Source organism: Lytechinus variegatus, chromosome 17 (genome assembly GCF_018143015.1).
Source record: "Lytechinus variegatus isolate NC3 chromosome 17, Lvar_3.0, whole genome shotgun sequence".
Classification (NCBI taxonomy): Eukaryota; Metazoa; Echinodermata; class Echinoidea; order Temnopleuroida; family Toxopneustidae; genus Lytechinus; species Lytechinus variegatus.
In genome coordinates this window covers 25745809-25767521 of record NC_054756.1, presented here as the reverse complement: position 1 = coordinate 25767521, position 21713 = coordinate 25745809, and the positions used below count along the sequence as shown (strand labels likewise).

Below are 21713 nucleotides of genomic sequence, written 5' to 3'. Positions count from 1 at the left end.
GTATGTTGTTAAGGGGACCTTGATGGAAAGCATTGCAGTGGAAAATCAAGTGTTGCAATTAGTGGCGGGTCACCCCCCTATTCTGGCTAGATTGACTGGACTACACTGTTCGAATACATGAAGACTTCACTGGCTTTTTAATCGGTCATTCTTTCTCCAATCTGACCAGATGATGAAACGGCCATCACAGGATTTTGAATACTGAGATCTGTTGGTCCCAATATTAAAATGTCTATTCAATTGGAGAATCTCATCTCTCAACTTTGTTCTACCATGCGGGAGACCTTCTCAGAAGCAGGGAGACCCATTTTTTCACTTTGTAATTCTATTGTGCTCATTCAGGACATTAGATAATCAAGCTTTGGTAAAAGAGGATTCTGTTCTTTTTTTGGTTCGTCCAATCGGAGGCCAAGACTGAGCCTGCATATTCAACGAGTTGTCTGAACATATTAATCATGGAGTGGCATCGTACAGTAACTACAGCGGACCGTCTGTGAAAGGCATCTGAAAGAAGATTACCCTGACAGGATGGTGAAACTATCAATTGTGCTTGAATACTATGAGACGCCTGTGGTGTGTCGATACTATACATTGTTCACACCAAACTGCTTTCTCTGCAACAGGACATGGGGACTTGTTTACCAGGCTTCTCATGGATGTCTAGGAGAATCATCAAGTGGATTCTAGTGATAACGCTGAATCATCGTAGTAGGGGCTTGAATACCTTGATCCGTTGGAGGATCGATCCTCTTCGTTGGGTCTATACACTAGATGTTCCCTCTCTTCCTCTGCCTCACTCTCAAGATGAGGGTGTCCAAGGGTGGGAATCAGTTCACCTTCACAATATCCAGAGGATAGTTCGGGGACAGATCTAGGGCGTCCAGGGAGTCCCTGGGAGCTAGGGTAGATGCTTTTGCGACTCCTGTCTATTGACAGCTGACTCTCGGAACATTTAATGAGACTGTCCAAATCAATTCCATCAGGTTTGAGAGGGTCCACAGGCTTGAATGTGACTTTACTTGGCTGAAGCTTCTCTTTGGATCCTAAAAGAGAGAATGAATAAGAATTAAAACAAAGAGAATTCTCTGTCCTCATCATTCATTTATACTAGAAATTTGAGGTCCTATGCATTGATCATGCAGTAACACAAATCAAGCACCTTCAATAACTTAATGCAAAGCCACATCAGCAGGAATGCATAAGTATTATTTTCTTCCCCAATCCTAACATCTCTTCAAAAGAATCCAGGGGCCCGTTGCATATAAGTTATTAAATTCCGCATTCTAAGAATCTTGCTATAGGGTTGGACAGAAGTGGGTCACGTGATAAAAAAAATAGTTTCCCCCATCTATCATCACCTGCAGGGATGGACCTTTTTGGTTTCTCTTATCTTTTTCAACCAATAGGGTCATTATACAAATAATGAGAGTGCAATTGGCAGAATACTTCAAGGAGTGAAGGATGAAACGATCCATGAATGGATCATTCATATCATCTTTCACCGAATGAAGCATGCGCAGTTCAACGTTGAGGGAACACATCGAGTACGAGCATGCGCATTTCTCCCCATGAAAGCATATCAAAATACATGTATATACGCAGCTGGAAGAAAATTATACGGAGCTATTTGCAGCGATGTGCTTTCGTATGGAAATCATACTTTGTCACATGATCGCAAATTGACCAATCGATTGTCTAGAATACTCAATGTAGATTTTAGATTTGCAGTTATATGCTTCAATTATGCACTAGATTATATCTTTTTGTGTTAAATGGCTAAGCAACGATACTATACCGCCCTTCCAATTCTAAACTGACTATGTTTCATCTATATGTACCTCTTTCATTTTGTTTCATGTCTTTATATCTTTTCGCGTACACAAGGGCTAGCACAACCACAATGAGAAGAACTCCCCCAAGACAAGATACCATAATCACCAGTGGGGAGGCAGCTGGGGTCTCTGGAAGAAAAGGAATTAAGGACAGAGAACATATGAAATACCTGAATCATATGAAACATAAGAATTATACAAAACAAATTAATCACATCAAAGCTAAGAATCATGAGAAACATAATTATTAATCATTTGAGACATAAGAATTCTCGGTAACAAATGAATCATTAAAAACCTAAGAATGATATGAAACGTATGAATCATATGAGCATAAGAGCTGTATAGGAAACATGATTCCTGAAAAACCTTAAAATTTATATGAACACATGGATTATAATATGAAACACATAGCTCATATGAAACAAGGGTATTTTATGAAATACATGAATTTTACGCAACATAAGAACGGACACACATGAAATATAAGAATTATAAGAAACATATTAAACACAAGAATTATGTGAAACACATGGATGATGCAAAAAAAAAATGAGAATAATATCTAACACATCGACCATGTAAAATAAGAGAACAACATGACCAAGTGAATCATAAACACACAGGGGCCCGTTGCATAAAACTTTTGACCTGAGAAAACTCCGGTTGTTTTTACCGAAGTTTTTGCCCTGTGTTAAAGTCAATGGCAGAAATCAGACTAACCTTAGTTTTCAGTTCTTACCGGAGTTTTCTCGGGTAAAAAGTTTCATGCAACAGGCCCCAGCGATTACATGAAATAAATCTGAACCATATTTGAAACATGTCCCGGGGATGGGTGGCAGATAAAAGACAACTGTGATAGCTTCAGCAAGGTTTGGGGGGAAATGTGGAGAACTATTTCAAAAGAGGATTTCCCTTGTGGTGTAGTTGTGGTGTGGTGTAGATATTGGTAGACAATTTTGGACTACCGACTGACTATGATACATGATTAACCATGTGAAACACATGAGATACACATTAAAATATTCTTAGAAAGTAATGAGCCATGTGAACAAATGTCAGTCTCGAAAACGCAAGAAACTTAATGCCAATAAGAACCATAAGAACCATAATTATGTAATACATTAATCAAGTAAATGAGGTGTATATAAATCAATCCATCATTTTATATCAGAACCAGGAAAAGTACTGGATCTTTATGTATATATATATATATATATATATATAATTGTGATGAGCAAGGACCTAAACATTGCGTGGGTGCTTCAGTGAGTGATATATTGGCGAAGAAGCTCAAAAAGCATTGAAGCGGGAGACGTAGCCTGGATTTCTTCAACTTTTATTAATACAAGCTTTCGGCCATTTAGTTCGGCCTTCTTCAGGTATCTGAAGATGTAAAAGACATAATGGCTTTACATGTAATATGCATATATTTGGATTAATTTACTAAATAGAGGTATATCTTAAAAGAATATGTTTTACATCGGTAATGTTTAATTAGGATTAATCCTAATTAAACATTACCGATGTAAAACATATTCTTTTAAGATATACCTCTATTTAGTAAATTAATCCAAATATATGCATATTACATGTAAAGCCATTATGTCTTTTACATCTTCAGATACCTGAAGAAGGCCGAACTAAATGGCCGAAAGCTTGTATTAATAAAAAGTTGAAGAAATCCAGGCTACGTCTCCCGCTTCAATGCTTTTTGAGCTTCTTCGCCAATATATATATATATATATATATATATATATATATATATTGGAATATTGTAGGTATATGTTATCATCGTTTGGAATACATATATATATATATATATATATATATATATATATTGTCACGAAATGGGTTTTATTTCGTGTTAGGAAATTATTTTTGGTTGATTTATAATGATTTTGTCGTAGCTGGCGATATTACATGCATGTTTCTACAGTAATAACGACGTAGATAAGACATTGAAAGTTATGCATGTTTTGAACCGTTTTTGTGGAATAACAATTTTCTGGAGATGCTTAACTGATTATTATGGTTATCACTAGCTTGATCTAAATGAAAGCTTTAATTTGATATGTCATTCATGCATATCCGGTTTTGGAGACCAAAGTTATAGCTGTTTTAAGATTGTAACAGAGGTTAACTATAACAGATATTGTATAATTAATGCATAAGTACAGTAAGTTGATGTACTCGTGAGGCTTTGCCGATGATCTGTTGAAATACGGCGCCCACGGGGTGCATTGCACGTAAAGTATGCAGATCGATTTGGATTCGCTATCCAATAAATAAAGTTGGTGGATGCGATCGAAATGATTTATATGATCGTTCGCATGTCTTTCCACGGGGAAACCTAGAATCCTAGGCGACGACTGTGGTTAGATTTCCTTGTATGTTGGGTCTTTTGCACGCCAGCAAGAGACTATACCAGGGCTTGCTCTTTTGGTAGTCTGGTTGGTCTGGAGGCGGACGGTTCGGAGTCTGGAGCAGACGGCTGGTGGTCCGGAGCAGACGGGTTGGTCTGAAGCGGATGGTTGCTGGTCTGAAAGCAGACGGTCGGAGGTCCGGAGCAGACAACGGGGAAAACTACAAGTAGAGCAGAGCCAATGGGTGTGGTCGTGGGAGCCTGACTGCAGAAGGACCCATACATATGGTCGAAGAACCAGACGTCGTTCCGGTACTGAACAGAGGTCGCTGGTTGCAGTACGGTAACAGACGTGGTTGCGGTACTGAACAGACGTGGTTGCAGTACGGAATCAGACGTGCATGGTTGCAGTACTGAACAGATGTCAGTGGTTGCAGTACGGACTCAGACGTGGTCGTGGTACTGAACAGACGTGGTTGCAGTACTGAACAGATGTCAGTGGTTGCAGTACGGACTCAGACGTGGTCGTGGTACTGAACAGACGTGGTTGCAGTACTGAACAGATGTCAGTGGTTGCAGTACGGACTCAGACGTGGTCGCGTACTGAACAGACGTGGTTGCAGTACGGAATTCAGACGTGGTTGCAGTACGGAGCAGACGTGGTTGCTGTACTGAACAGACGTAGTAGCTGGTCGTAAGCAGACGACGGATGAAATTAACAGAGTCCATGGGTATGGTCGTAGGAGTATAACTACAGAGAAACCCATACCTATGGTCGAGAGAGCTTAACTACAGGAATCAGATGCATATGGTCGTAGGAGCTTAACTACAGGAATCAGATGCATATGGTCGGGTGAGCTGTTGGAGCTGATAACAAAGAGTGTAGCCGTCTGGAGGTTGCCTGGTGGTGGTACTGACAGGATCGAGGCGTGTGCAAGTGTCAACTGCGGCAGTATATCTCTGCCAAACGGATCCACGACTAAAAGTTTGGAAATCGACGTGGCGACGCACCCGCCGGCGGCAGGCATCCTGACAAGAGCGAGCTGCCGGCGGACCGAACCCACGCCGCCGCCCAGCGGTTCCGTCACAAGTGGTGTCAGAAGTGGGATCCAGTGACAATGGCACAACAAGGAAATATGCAGTATCGACCGACGCCAGGAGAGATGATGGCGCACTTAGAGAGGAGCATGACAGAGATTGACCAAATGATGGAGCAGTTAAGATTGTCCATGAGATTCAGCTCAACGCCCAGAGAGCAGATGAGACGAACATCTACTGCAAGACCCGGTGTTCAATTTACACCCCCACAGTTTTCCCCACATATTCAGGATGCGGGGATGGCAAATTTTGATGCTATGATTGGCAGACGACCACATCTGGTACCGGACAGATTTGATGGACGCACACCTGTCGAAGATTATTTGCATCACTTTGAGGCCTGTGCTGGAGTAAACGGATGGACAAAAAGGGAAGCAGTTCAGTTTCTTGCTGCAAGTCTGAGGGGCCCTGCTGTGAAGTTGTTGACCCAACAACCTGGAGTGGTGTTGACATACGACGAGTTGGTATACAGGCTCAGAAACAGGTTTGGCCTAGGAGGCAAAGCTGAGGTATACCTGGCGGAGTTGAGGCAACGTCGTCGCCAACCAAAGGAAAGTCTCCAGGAGTTAGGACAAAGAATACGGGAGCTGTGTGGATTGGCATATCCCGAATTTGACGAAAAGGGGCAAGATCGGCTTGCCCGAGGGCATTTCCTAGATGCCATAGTAACACCAGAAATAAGAGAGGGATTGTTCCGTGCTCAACCTCGCACATTGGATGATGCTGTGGAAGCTGCTTTAAACACAGAGGCCTTTCTGAGAATGGAGGGTCAGAGGAATGAAGTGAAGCGGGCTACAAGGTACAGCCGAGCTCTGGAAGAGCAGGAGTGTGAGGTTGCAGCAGTGGAGGAAAAGCAACCAAGAAATCCAACTATCGACAAGATAGTAAAGGCTGTCATAGACGCCTTGGATGAAAGAGACAAGAAAAAGGAAACAAAAATCAGGACCAAATATCAGGAATCAAGAAAAGATGGCTTTGAGCCACAAAGAAAAAGAGAGGAACCAAATAAATCAAGGATTGATGAACAAGAGGAACAAAGATGTTTCAACTGCAATGGATTGGGGCATTGGAGGAACAACTGCCCATATCCAAAGAAAATAAAAGGAAGAACAGCAGCTTTACAAGTACCCGAAAGGGAAATGATGAACGAAATAAAAGGAAAAGAGGAACAAATCAGAGTCAGAACGACTCTAGATGGACAAGACAAGAAAGGAACAAGAGAACAAGAAACAGATGAACAAATCAGAGTCGAAGCGACTCTAGATGGACAAGAGAAAAGAGGAACAAAGGAACAAGAAAATGAGGAGCAAACAAGAGTCGAAGTGACTCTAGATGAACAAAATAAAAGAGGACAAACGAAAGAGGAACAAACCAGAGTCGGAGCGACTCTAGATACCAAGAGAAAAGGGCTTTACCTTCAAGGCAAAGCAAATGGACAAGAACTGAAATTACTGGTTGACACTGGAGCTACGAATACTCTCATCGGAGAGAAAGTGTTTGACCAGATAGAGGAAATCAGAAGACCAGAATTACTACCAGTGACAAGTGTTGTACTACAAGCAGATGGATCTCAATTGAGAATCAGAGGAAAGTCAATGTTGGAAGTGCAGATTGGAGATATAGTCGTCACTACAATGGCTACAGTGGCTAGTCTAAAGAATGAGGGCATTCTAGGGCTAGATTTTCTAGTCAAAATCAATGCTGTGTTAGACTGCCAAAAGATGGAATTGAGGACCAACTATGGCATAATTCCATGCCTAGATAGTAACGGAGAATCATTCTGCAGGAGGATAGTGGCGGGAGAAGATTATTCAATTCCTCCAGGACACGAGATGGTATTAGCAGGTAGAGTTACAGGCAGAAAAGTGTCACTAGGTGATGGATTAGTAGAACCACCTGCAAATCCAACAGAACTAATCAAGAAAGGACTCATCGTCGCCAGATCTGTTGTGAAGGCAGACGAAGATGTACTACCTGTTCGGGTTTTCAACCCAACCAAGGAACAAAGGATCATAAAGGCAGGCACTGCCATTGCTTCATTGTCAGGGCTGGAAGAAGTAAGCATGGAAATGTGTAACCTTGCCGAGCCAACTGAGACCAATACCAACAAAGACATACCAGAACATTTGAAGGACCTCTTTGTTCGCAGTACTGACGAAGTGCCAGCCCAATGCCATGATTTGATAAAAGAACTGCTGGTTGAGAATGCAGATGTTTTCTCTACAGGACCTTCGGATCTTGGACAGACCAGTTTTGTCCAACATAGCATAGATACTGGTACTGCGAAACCAATATGTCAAGCCCAGAGGAGACATCCCCTGACGCAGAGGAAAGAAATAGACGAGCAAGTAAAGAATCAACCAGCTCAAGGCCTGATTGAGCCAGTGAACAGCCCATGGGCATCCAACATCGTACTAGTCAAAAAGATAGATGGCAGCCAAAGATTGTGTGTTGACTACCGTCAACTCAATGCTGAGACCATAAAGGATGCCTACCTGCTGCCTAGAATTGATGACATTCAGGAACAGGTACAACTGGATGAAACATCACTGACCGGAGCTCACAGGAAAAAGCTGACTGGCAAGAAGAAGACAAGGACATACGTCCTATCTACACGGCCAAGAAACTTGGCAACAGGCCAGATCAAGATGAAGTATGCACGTGTTCCATGGCTTCTAGACATCTACTGGAACATTGGGATGCTTTAGAACTGACGGAAGATTCTACATGCCGTCTTGTTCGAATAGACCCTGTTCCGCCGGACCGGGAAGATAGGGAACTGCGAGTGAGTCGATCTCTTAATAGGTCACTATGTCGCACTGACTCTCGCTCACCACGTCAGTCAGAACGTGGAAGCTTGGCTCGACGCTCCTGTTCCCGATCACCAAGACGGAGGTCCAGGACACCACAAAAGGACGTACCTAAATCATCCGTTCCAGATCGTCCAAAGTTTCCTCAACCTGACCGACCAGAAGTATCTCCAGTGCATGGTCGGAATTCTACCCTTGAACCGGAGAAGGAGCTGGACTATGATGAAAGGTCACCGTCACTGATGTGAGATACGCTTCTTGGAAAGTGGAGTCGGAGATGCCGTCTCCCAGTGACTGGATAGAATGCACCGGTAGGAATGCTGAGTCGCAGACTGACAACCCCCGCCAGAGAATTCAGACTATGAGAACCGGCGGATCAGAAGACAAGGTGACCCTGAACAAGTCAACAGACACATTCCAGATTCCACCAGACGTCACCTAGCTTTGTTCGGAGCGGTACATCACTATGGAAGGAGAACTGTTAAAAGTAGTGATAGTGGAACTCAAAAAGGCGTCGTCTTGAACAGTATCTCTCGTGTTCTCTGGACTTATGTTGTTAATACAAGGACACTATATGACAGCATGTCACCATGTACCTTGGACATTATTCTTCATGCCGAGTTTACTTTGGACTTTAGCTGTTGTGTTTTGTTGAACCTCAACACTAGTTGTTTTAGGACTCCTTTATGCATTTTTGTTTGTGGAGAAAAGACACAATGCATAGTTTGATATACAGATATGATTTATTTTCGTGCTACAGTGTCTGATGTTGTTAAATGACGCTCGGGGGCCGAGCTTTGAAAAATAAGGGAGTTGTGTCACGAAATGGGTTTTATTTCGTGTTAGGAAATTATTTTTGGTTGATTTATAATGATTTTGTCGTAGCTGGCGATATTACATGCATGTTTCTACAGTAATAACGACGTAGATAAGACATTGAAAGTTATGCATGTTTTGAACCGTTTTTGTGGAATAACAATTTTCTGGAGATGCTTAACTGATTATTATGGTTATCACTAGCTTGATCTAAATGAAAGCTTTAATTTGATATGTCATTCATGCATATCCGGTTTTGGAGACCAAAGTTATAGCTGTTTTAAGATTGTAACAGAGGTTAACTATAACAGATATTGTATAATTAATGCATAAGTACAGTAGGTTGGTGTACTCGTGAGGCTTTGCCGATGATCTGTTGAAATACGGCGCCCACGGGGTGCATTGCACGTAAAGTATGCAGATCGATTTGGATTCGCTATCCAATAAATAAAGTTGGTGGATGCGATCGAAATGATTTATATGATCGTTCGCATGTCTTTCCACGGGGAAACCTAGAATCCTAGGCGACGACTGTGGTTAGATTTCCTTGTATGTTGGGTCTTTTGCACGCCAGCAAGAGACTATACCAGGGCTTGCTCTTTTGGTAGTTTGGTTGGTCTGGAGGCGGACGGTTCGGAGTCTGGAGCAGACGGCTGGTGGTCCGGAGCAGACGGGTTGGTCTGAAGCGGATGGTTGCTGGTCTGAAAGCAGACGGTCGGAGGTCCGGAGCAGACAACGGGGAAAACTACAAGTAGAGCAGAGCCAATGGGTGTGGTCGTGGGAGCCTGACTGCAGAAGGACCCATACATATGGTCGAAGAACCAGACGTCGTTCCGGTACTGAACAGAGGTCGCTGGTTGCAGTACGGTAACAGACGTGGTTGCGGTACTGAACAGACGTGGTTGCAGTACGGAATCAGACGTGCATGGTTGCAGTACTGAACAGATGTCAGTGGTTGCAGTACGGACTCAGACGTGGTCGTGGTACTGAACAGACGTGGTTGCAGTACTGAACAGATGTCAGTGGTTGCAGTACGGACTCAGACGTGGTCGTGGTACTGAACAGACGTGGTTGCAGTACTGAACAGATGTCAGTGGTTGCAGTACGGACTCAGACGTGGTCGCGTACTGAACAGACGTGGTTGCAGTACGGAATTCAGACGTGGTTGCAGTACGGAGCAGACGTGGTTGCTGTACTGAACAGACGTAGTAGCTGGTCGTAAGCAGACGACGGATGAAATTAACAGAGTCCATGGGTATGGTCGTAGGAGTTTAACTACAGAGAACCCATACCTATGGTCGAGAGAGCTTAACTACAGGAATCAGATGCATATGGTCGTAGGAGCTTAACTACAGGAATCAGATGCATATGGTCGGGTGAGCTGTTGGAGCTGATAACAAAGAGTGTAGCCGTCTGGAGGTTGCCTGGTGGTGGTACTGACAGGATCGAGGCGTGTGCAAGTGTCAACTGCGGCAGTATATCTCTGCCAAACGGATCCACGACTAAAAGTTTGGAAATCGACGGGGCGACGCACCCGCCGGCGGCAGGCATCCTGACAAGAGCGAGCTGCCGGCGGACCGAACCCACGCTGCCGCCGAGCGGTTCCGTCACAATATATATACACACACAGATGTGTTCTATTCTGTGCTTTTCAAAAATATAAATTGCATTTTCATGGTCAAATACATGGATAAAATAAATGAGAATAAATTACTTCAAATGTCAGCAATAGTGTCCTTTGGCAAATTATTTTAATATTACATTCATTATCTGTGCTAGTCTGAATACAAAAGTGAAATGAATGTTTTGCATTGACAACGAAAATATATCTAACCTTTGATATAAACAGACAAGCTACACTTTGCTGTGTTATTGTAGGTATCTGTTATCTTGTGCTTGACAGTGGTGTTCACACCCACAGGAAACGTAAAGAAGGTCTCATCGTTTGGAATACATGTATTGGGATGTGAAAATGGTCATTACCGTGTCCGATGTGTCACTAAACTGTGGACTGTCCGAGTGGATTTCTGCATTTTTCATCTTAAGTTGTCCGTTCACATAATGTTTAAAGACTTTTGTGTATGTGTATTCTGACTCTAATTCACCCTTGATTGCCTTGAACTCATACTAATCTGATTCGCCCGGGATCTCCACCTTGTTATGTTGTCGTTGGGATCTTTTACACTTTTGCTTTTAACCAGACTTAAATGAAGAAAACGTAATGCAGGAAGTACGGTTCATACATTTATTGAAGATGATTATAAATAAGTTGATGATAACAAATATATGAGTAACTCTGATGGTGACTGTACTCTGAAGGTGACGATAAACTCTGCAGTATAAAGTATAAACTCTTCTGAGCTCTTTCTCTAATCTATCTGCATGCTGGAACAATTTCTAAAGTAATCTAAACTCCTATCTCTAATCTGATTTGGGTTCAGAAGTGAACCCCTTTTATATTGGTCTGGTCAAGACTCTTTATACAGAAGTCAGGATTGCATCTTATCCTACAAGTGTAAATGAACTTAACATGACATTCTGACCATCACGCAAGGCACCGACGCTCGCAATAAATATCCACACTTCCATTCTTCAGAACTTCTTGCTATTTCTCTCTCTCTCTTTCTTTTTCTCTATCCATCTTTTACCTCCTATTTCGCTCTATCTCTAACTCTCTCTCTCTCTTTCTTCTTTTTCTTTTCTTACATACCTGCCCTGACTTCGATATTGAAGGTGCATTCAGACACTGATGAATACTGCCATGCCACGTTCCTGATGGAAGTAGTCGTCCCAACTCGGAAGGCAGTACTAGTGTTATTTGGATCATGAGAACTATTGGAGCCAGACCCGCAATCGCCCTGGAAGACTGGTGTTGGAGGCGACCATTGGACGGGAATCATCTCATCCATTGGTTTCCTCATTTCAACCTCTCTGATGATGTCATGCTCTGGGCAATTGTTGAATTTCGGTGCTACACCTGAAAAAAAATCGCTGTAAGTAATTACTCTACACCTGAATAATTATCACCTATCATGTCTATAGAGAGGAGACAAATAAACCCTCTATGAAATATAACAGGGCCCTGTTGCATAGAAGTTATTAAAATGGTAGCTGCCATGGTAACAATGCTCAACAGCTAATCAAAATTACTATTGGATGGTAAATTCAAGGCCAAGGGTAGTTCCCTCCATTGGACTTCCAGCTGAAACTTCCAGACAAGGGAATTGCTATGAGTTGTAGTTTACGTATGTGGGAGGTAGGGAACGGCACATGTTTGTAAAAAGATATTTTTTAAGATGAGAGCCCATTTTTTTAGGCAGATGGAGGAATTTCACACAGACAAAGTGAATCGTTCAATCTCGATACATGTGATAATAATTTGAGGCCCCTCTAAAGATTTGTGTAGAAAAACACAGATGTCTGTAATTCAAAGAATACCAAAGTTCAAACAAGTGGAGCGCCTCTTTGAGAATGACTATGAAATAATTATATTCCCGAAAACACCATTCATATAATATGCTACTGCGTTCATTGACCCTAAATGATTTTTGACCTTGAATAAGTGACCTACAACTTGTGCAAGATGAGCGATGATACTGGATTACCCCGATGTCCACATTTCAATAACTATATTCAAAAACGTTTAAAGTTATGATAGCAATTCAACAATTACTTCCAATATGGCCAAAGTTCATCGACCTTAAATGACCTTCGATCTTGGTCATGTGACCTGAAACTCGCACAGGATGTTAAGCAATACAATCACTCTTATGTTCAAGTTTCATGAACTACATGTAGATCCATAGTTTTGACATAAAAAAACAACCTCAGTTAAGATTTTGTTTGATTTCCCAACATTTTTGTATTGATTAATAAGATCCAATCTTGGCCATTTAAAAAGCCTCATATTTCAAAGCTTCAAGGTGCTCCGCCCCCTCGAGCCCATCAGGGATTTCGCTGGTAGCGCTAGCTAGTGGAGCAGTATACAGATTCTCAACAAGAAATGTGGAGCTTCAACAGAAGTAATTGAGAATGGCTGGTCTAGGTTCATTGACCCTAAATGACATTTGACCTTGGTCATGTGATATCACACTCAGGCAGGAAGTTCAGTAACACTTAATTACCCTTATGTCCAAGTTTCATGAACTACATGTAGCTCGATATACTTTCTAAGTTATGATGACATTTCAAAAACTTAACCTTAGGTTAAAATTTCAACGTTGACACTGCTGCCGCTTTCGGAAAAGAGGCGCCTATATTCTTGCTCTGCTGTGCAGACAAGACAAAAATGTATTGCGAGAAACAACTATTTCATAATATTAAGGCATTTCAACTTTACCTTGAACTTGAATTTTAGTCACGTTTTCCAGACACAACTGGCACTCTTCGGGTTTAACCTAAAGTTGTATATAAACATTTAAAATTATACAGTATTATTATGTTTCTGCTTGGTGTTTTTCTTTAAAGTGGAACAAAATATTACCCCCACAGTTTAAACCAAGGGTTCTCAATTAGCTTCGTGTACACGAATTGCGGCGTCTCACGCTTTGCAAGCAGAGCATGTAAACTGCTATGAAAAAGTATTGGTTTAGGTTTGATCTGTGATTACAGAATCGTTTTTATATTTTTTAGATCAAGATATAAAAAAGTAGCAGGTTTAGGACCAACTGATTAAGGAGACCTCATATCTAAAAGGATTTCAGGAGGCTGTGTCCCCCCCCCCCCCACCCCACCATGGGCCCTAAAGCGGTTCTTCTGGACCCAATGCCATGACTACAGAACTAGTTGAAATGTTTGTGTTAAACAAACCCCAAAAATAAGCTGAATTCCTTTAGAAATATAATTTGTCGTATGACAGACCTTTAACACACATGAACAAAAAGACAGCATATATCACTGCAAACAAAGCAATACCTGTATAAAACAAATTTTTAAAAAGAGAAAAAATGCTTCAATTATATCACTAAAGCTAAAAGTTGAAATTCATTTTTATTTACATATAATTTCAGCTTAGCTGTTGTTGGCTCTATGCACTCAAAGAGGATATTTGTGCCGTTTTTCCCATCCATCTCATAAATATCTGCAGTCTGGAGAGGAAATTGCAAAGAAATAATACATCATTTTAAAGTTTTTATATCTCTCTTCTTATTGATTGATGATTATTACGATTGTGTTATGGTCTCGGGTGCCCAGCCTTAGAAATGCCATTGGCCTATGCTCGCTCCCTCATATTCTCATTTATTCTCTTGTTTAATGTATTTTTATGTATCTTTGATTTGTATGTTGTATGTTTTTAATGAGAATTTGGAATAAATAAATGAAATGAGATGATGAAATGCTGCCTACATTAGTGTTATATTCGTAGTATCATCATGTTTCCCTGAGCCCCCAGAGGGCTTATAACAAAAGTACCCAATCAATATATAAAATTTAGGTTATCAGAGAATCCTATTCTTACACATCACAACTATATCATTAATGATATTCTGTAAAACTATTGAAACACGATTTCCCTTTATCAAATCATCAACAGAATAAATGTACGGGGAACTCAATCACTCGATTTGAAAGAGGAATACATAATTTATTCATTCCTCTTTCTAATACTCCACAATTTCTGAACAGTTTAAATCTTGTTTGATTTATCCCCGCTATTGAATACATACATGTATGATACCTAATGCAAACAACATATACCTCTTAAATGACAACAGACGTGAAAAGAATTAGCTCACAATAACAAAACTATTAAATAATTTTCAATGAAAAAGTGTAACAATAGTAAGGTGTAGCATTATTCAGAAGTAAAACTAGCAGAAATCCTTCAAATTGCCACTATTAAGACTACTAATTGGCTCTTATATCTAAATGTAACATTTAAATGAAATCTCACTAAAAGTATAATAGAAGAGAACTATCAAGATGGATGATTGTGCGAACACTGAAGATAAAATGCATTGTGTGAGACAGATAGATTACTGGTACATACACTGAAATCCACAGTTAAAGAGCGTGGTTTGTATGGATCATCGAAAAGACGGACTTTAAAACGTTGGAACCCGTATTTTAGATCTTTGAAGAGGGTGAAATTGACGGCAAATGGTGTTTCATGGATTTTCAGGTCTGGAACCCAACCTAGATAAACATTTAAAATAAACGAAAACAAAAATTAGTTCTCTTATATGAGCTCATATTACTCTACCGAGGGCAGGGGCAGATGCAGGATTTTCCATAAGGGGAGGGGATTTTTGGAGGAAAATTTTGACAAGCCAACAAAAAAAAGTTTTCAACCGTAAATTAAGGATGTTTTGTACTCGAACAAATTTGACAAGCCCCCCCCCCCCTAAAAAAAGTTTAACCGCATATTAAGGAGGTTTGTATCCGCAAAAAAATTGACAAGAAAAAAATGGGTCTTCAATTTCCAAACATGCCAAAGGGGGCACATCTCGGTTTAAATGACATTTCTTACATTACTAATTTTAACTTTTCTTCTCAAATGGGTTGGGGCACGTGCCCCCCCCCCCTGCCTGACCGGGGGGGGGGCACTGCTCTACATCTGCGCAGCCACAGGTTTTACAAGCCCACCCTAAACAAGTTCAATTATTTTCCCATGCCTCTTCGATGATTTTTGCCCCGCAAACAAGTAAAAACTCCAATTAAAATATTAAGCGTTAATCGTCGAATACTGTATCGTAATTTTATGGTCATTTTTCATTGATAATGATGTTTTACGAGGATCGATTCATTGAGGAAAATATACTGTACTTACAGGACTCCCAAGGGATTTCTATATTTTTTGATAAATTATTATCCCATTGACTCCTGGTTGGTAGAGTTAAAACGCTGACTGTATAACGTTCTCCTGGTACGAGACCAATGAAGCCATCATAGACGAACTCATGCTATAAAACAACAAGTATATATATCTTACGATTAATACATAAATTTCACAATTTGTAATTAGATCTTTTAGGGTGTTTTTCATATATAAACTCCTCAAAAAAGTTTGGAAATCTGAGTTTGGCCGATAATTTCTCCCAATTTTACGCAATGCATATTTGTTATTATTCAAAATATTTAATTTTCTTTAAAATGATATCCTACATGATATGGGGCCCGTTGCAGAAAGAGTTGCAATCGCAACTCTAAAAATCATACGCAACTTGATTTTCAACCAATCAACAGCGCGCATTTGGGACTTGCGATTGATTTTTTAGAGTTGCGTTTGATTGCAACTCTTTCTGCAACGGGCCCCAGATCATGGTTCACATTGAGGTGCAGGGTCTTGAAATGTGGATCAAGGTCAAAATTCAAAAGTTGCAAAATGACACAATAATCATTATAATGAAATCCACTGTTCTTTTTTTCCGTAGTGATGAGTGAGTTTCTCCGCGGTTTCTTTTGTTTTCGTGCACGTTAACATTGACATTAACATGGAGTCATACACACCTCTGCACAAGCAAACACATAAGGAACATGCATGGGTATTTCAATCCACGACTAAAATCATGTTATCTCACAGATCTCTATGTTAATGTAAGTGCCCTCAGTATGACGTTTTGAATGACACTTAAGTTTCTTGATCATTCAAAATAAAGCGCTTCAGGATGAGTTTAAGAAATTATGCATCATCTTTCTTATATAATTTCAATAAATCACAGAAGTTTCAACTTTTGCACTCTATTTTCCTTATAATGAAGTTTGATCATCTTTAAAAATCAATTGAATTAGAGCCGTATTAGAGATATTACATGCATTATTTTGTTGAAATATCCACCCTTTGCTATTTCAGTTTCATTGCTCTGCGAGGGGAGGAATATTTTCCTCCCGGTATATACACTTTCTTCTTTTTTTTTGGTGTTTTAAAATGCTATATGCACCGTCGCTAAATTGTTTCTAATCAAATGTCATCTTTCCAAGGGAAGCATTCAATATAACTTATAGAATCCCCTTTTCCCGGGACCCTTTTCCCAAAATGCTTTAGCTTCCGCGCTTCGCGAAAGGTAATTATTATTTCAATTTCCTCTATTTTATCCCTTTTTGTGCCTTCACAATAACTTTTGAATAGAAGGTTCAAAGTCACACAATAAAGTCAACTTACTCGGAGCTGATGTGGGTACTAGAGACAAGAGACGGCTACTTCTCATTTTAATTTATGAAACATCGAAAACTTCGCGCTTCGCGCAAGAGGGGGAAATCCCTCTCCCTGTGCCCATGCCCTGCGGAGCGAGTGCGCTTCGCGTGCTCTAGCTCTGTGTTGGCACGTTTCGCGTGCATTTACCGCCCCCTCCAAAATGAAAGCCTGGCTACGCGGTTGGCGAGTAGAATCATATACAATACTCCTCAGTAAACATTGATTTTTAAAAGAAAAATACATTTCTCTCCTGTATCTTCCCCTAATATTTTCTACATTTTACATTAATGTAAATGATGAAAACAAAAAGCTGAAAAGGAGATGCAAAGGAAAGATATTGTCGCGTCGCTGCAAGAATTCCTGTAGCAAAACATTTTCACGTGCTTCCAAGGGAGAGCGTTTTTGCATGCATACGCAAAAGTGTGGTGTCAAGGGTGATCTTGCAGTGACACAACGATATTTTATCCAAAAATAAAATCCATAAGTAGATAAAGAAAAATAAATAAATGCATACGTGTTTCAATGCAGCCTGCGAAAGTCCATTTCGGTTAAATCGGAATGTGACGCAGTGCACATAGTTGAAGCTTCGGCCTTTATGACGTCGCAGCGAGATAGTGATGGCTTGCAGATGCTCAGAAGCTGAAAAAATAGGAATACATTCTAAATAAGAAATACCCCATAAAATTCATAGGACGGCAGATGCATTTCAAAAACAGCATTTCCACATTCTCTGACAAGTCCAGACTAAAAGTATGAAATGCCCCCCCCCCCCCAAAAAAAAAGCAAAATAGAAATCTACACTTAATAAATAATAATAATATATAGCATTTAGAGTGCGCCTTCTGTCTAGTTTCCTATTCAGAGGCGCAGAGACAATTATTACACAGAAGTAGGCTGTTATTTTAAATATGATGAGAATATATATGAATAGCATATATATCTTAGGGTTGGCTTTGAATGATTCTATAGACTTGACATTGCGTATTGTTGATGACAGTGCATTCTACAAAGTTTAAGCACTATGAGCAAAAGCTTTTTCACCAAATGAGCATTTGATTCAACGAGTTGTCAACAACTCGGTTCCTGAAGATTTTAATTTTTTAGAGGGTACATATTCCGAGATAAGATCGTTAGAATAATGAAGAGCATTTTCCATGTAAGCAGAAAAATCTTGAATTTTATTCTCTCCACCACAGGCAATCAGTGAAGTTCCTTTAGAACAGGCGTTAGATGCGTATATTTAATAGTTTTACTAAGAATTCGGGAGGCGGCATTTTGCACTCTCTGAAGCTTGCAGATCATTGTTAGCATTGAATAAAACTGCATTACCATAGTCCAAACGAGAAATAATGTATGAATATATGAAGTTACATTTTTGGACATGGATTTTAAAACACTATCAATATTATGAATTTTGGAAATACAAATTTCTACATGTCAAATTCACATGGGAAGCCATTGACATTTCAGAATCAAATTGAACACCAAGGTTCCGAACACTGGGCTTTGCATCAATATGGAAATTACCAACATACAAAGATCGACACTGAATTTGGCCATTATTTTGATTACGTGACGCGATGATCAAGAACTCACTCTCAGGGGCCGCGGAACGGTTTTCAAAGTGGGTGGCTGAGCCAAAAGTGGGGGGGGGGCTGACTATGCAAAAATCACAATCCTATGATCATTTTTACGTTTTTGTACACGGTTTTGGAAAACATTGGGGGCTGAAGCAACCCCCCCCCCCCCCCCCGCTTCCGCGGCCCCTGAGGATTCTCATATCACCATTAATTGTTGCATATTATCCAAGTTTTCATTTCAGATATACAGGCTTCTATACGGGTTCTTGCATTTGCCTCTTCAAGTGGATCAGAAGGATTAAGTGAGGAATACAACTGTGTGTCATCTGCATAAAAATGCACACTAACATTATGAGATCTGGCAATATCAGCAAGCGGGGAAGAATATACACTAACAATGATGGCCCCAAGACAGCTAGAGCCCTGGGGCACACCATATTTCCCTTCACATTCAGAAGTCAAAGAATTTTGTTTCTACTTGTTGTGGTACTTGCTGTGGTCAACAATTGGGAAGAGTGTCAGATATTAGGGCATTAGAGAAATCACTTTGCAGAATCTGTCTTTAACGCAGAGAATCTTAAGTCAAAAGTCATTCATAACAAATAAGCGTTTTACGACATATTTGCGAATTTTTTTTTGTCCAGTCCTGAACCTAAGACGATGTACTATTTCAGTCAACCAACTATACAATGTCCTCTACAAGTTATTTCTCCATTGTGATTTCACAGGAATTTTCAATAGATTCTCAAAATTGCAGAAAGTGTCTACGACGTTGACTTTAAAAGCAAGAGAGAGAGTGAAAGGTGGGACCATGGAGCTAGCTCCATGGTGGGACAATGGAAGAATGGGATAGATATGAAGGGACAGGGGTAAATAGGAAGAGGGTGGTTTGGAGAGGAGATAATAGGAAAGGCGAAAGCGGCAAACAGAACTACACAAAATGTGTTATTACCTATGTACCATCATGTGCCATCACAAAAAATAGTTTTGCCCCCCTCCCGTTCTTTAAATTAATCTCGTACAATTTTGTATTGATATTCCTTTTCCTTCACCCCCATAAGTCCTCTGTTCTTTCAAATTCGATGTCTAATTCATCCTTTTTGAAACTCACTCCATGGATCCGCTTTGAAAGTGATATTGAGACCAGCATGGACCGTCCCGTTGCCATGACTACAAGGGGTGTGGCAGGATGAGGCAGCCAGGGGCTTCTTGTACATGTTATCTCTATTAGGTGGGCATGAGGTGAAGTAAAGTTCTATGTTGAATGGGTCTACCGGCCCTGGTAAGTCATCGAGGGGTGCTATCGCTTCATCGGGACAGGTGTCTGTGAAAGCAATGCAGACAAATTCAATTCAAGAGTTAAAAAAAAATCAAAACACATATTAGATTATTCCTAATTTTGCAGAAACGTAGTAGGCCCTAAAGCCAGGCAATGCCATGTTTAAAAAGCAGAGACATGAAATACTGTACATAACACAGCATGGGAAACAGTAACATCAATAACAGCCATGGATGTTTACTTACTGAAATGATCTACTACCACTACGTATAGTATTATGTAGTATTACTACTTCTTCTACTTCTTGATCACTTCCAAAGATAAGTTGACCAAATATTGGCGAGGGGGAAATTCTGCAAAGCTGGTGAGTTTAGAGAGAAAAAATCATCAGTAATCATGTTATCCATACTTACTTAATACCCTTGAAAAATGTATGATCATGATCTAGACAAGTCCATCCAACAAAAAAGTTTATTTGAATAAAAAATAAAAATATCCAACAAGCATAACACTGAAACTTTCATCAAAATCGGATGTAGAATAAGAAAGTTATGACATTTTAAAGCTTTCTTTAATTTCACAAAACAGTTATATGCTCATCCTGGTGGGTACGCAAATGAGGAGTCTGGTCACATCATCCACTCACTATTTAAATTGTATTTTGTTGTATAAAATAGGGAAAATCCTATTCTCTTCTCATTGCCAAGTGAAACAACGATTAATTCATCCGTGAAGACGTGGAATGAGCATTGATTAATACAATATGATTCAGTCAAGTTGGCCCTTATTGTCAAATCTACACAAAATGATATATTGTATAATTCAAACAATAAAAAACAAAAGAAATAATGAGTTAGGGACATCACTGACTGTGCAATTTGAGTTGTGCATATCACTGTTTTGTGAAGAAATATAAAGGAAAATTTTAAAATGTCACAACTAACTTATTTTACATCCGATTTTGATCAAATTTTCAGCATTATGCTTGTTTGACTTTTCTATATTCATTCAAGTCAACATATTTTCTGGGGTGGACTTGACCTTTAAAGGCGAATCCAACCCAAATAAAAACTTGCTTTTATAAGAAAAAAAGAAAAATCAGACAAGTCGATAGGTGAAAGTTTGATCAATATTGGACAAACGACAAAAAAGTTATGAATTTTTGAATGTTGTAAATATTGGTAATCACTATACCCATGGAGACTTCAAATTGGCCACATATGGGATGTCATAGTGATGTAAGGCAAGGACTACTCTTCCATGTACTCCAATACATATTATGGCTAAAATGTCATTTTTCCAAAAAGTTTTATTTTAAATTGTATTTTTCGTTCATGAGGACATAAAACAATATACTGCCTGGATTATATTTAGATTACTGCCCCAGGGGAATGGGTACTTAGGAGAAAACCACAAATCCCTGATAATAAAGTACATGGCCTATGGGAAAGTTGTCCTTGCCCTTGTCATAATTTACTTACCCAGTTGCCAATTTGAAATCTACATTAGTGATCTCAATTTTAAAGCAGCTATAACTTTCTTATTGCTTGTCCGATTTCTTTCAAACTTTCGCCATTCTATTTAATTTATTTTTCGCCTTCCCAACACAACATTTTATGGCCAAGGCTGGATTCCCCTTTAAATCTCAGTTAACTCTCACAGCCCCTGAAATATTTCAAGTCAACATATTTTCTGGGGTGGACTTGACCTTTAAATCACTGCAACGGAGTAATCTCTCTCAAAAAGTTACTTAGTTGCAATTCTTATCAATCTTACAAAAGAATAATACGATAATCTAG

The 21713-nt window shown here is 39.9% G+C and overlaps 1 protein-coding gene across 1 annotated transcript in view; it reads right to left on the bottom strand.

Annotated features, from left to right (window-relative positions):
• Window positions 1-672: 672 nt before the first annotated feature.
• Window positions 673-21713, bottom strand: part of LOC121430592 — a 32619-nt gene continuing 11578 nt past the window's right edge. Inside the window, exons 3-11 of the mRNA XM_041627910.1 lie at window positions 19747-19959; window positions 17570-17694; window positions 15691-15823; window positions 14911-15056; window positions 13919-14008; window positions 13261-13318; window positions 11632-11898; window positions 1839-1961; window positions 673-1043 (exon numbers count right to left, since the gene is read on the bottom strand). Coding sequence (XP_041483844.1) covers window positions 673-1043; window positions 1839-1961; window positions 11632-11898; window positions 13261-13318; window positions 13919-14008; window positions 14911-15056; window positions 15691-15823; window positions 17570-17694; window positions 19747-19959 — 1526 coding nt within the window. The remainder of the gene's footprint in view (window positions 1044-1838; window positions 1962-11631; window positions 11899-13260; window positions 13319-13918; window positions 14009-14910; window positions 15057-15690; window positions 15824-17569; window positions 17695-19746; window positions 19960-21713) is intronic.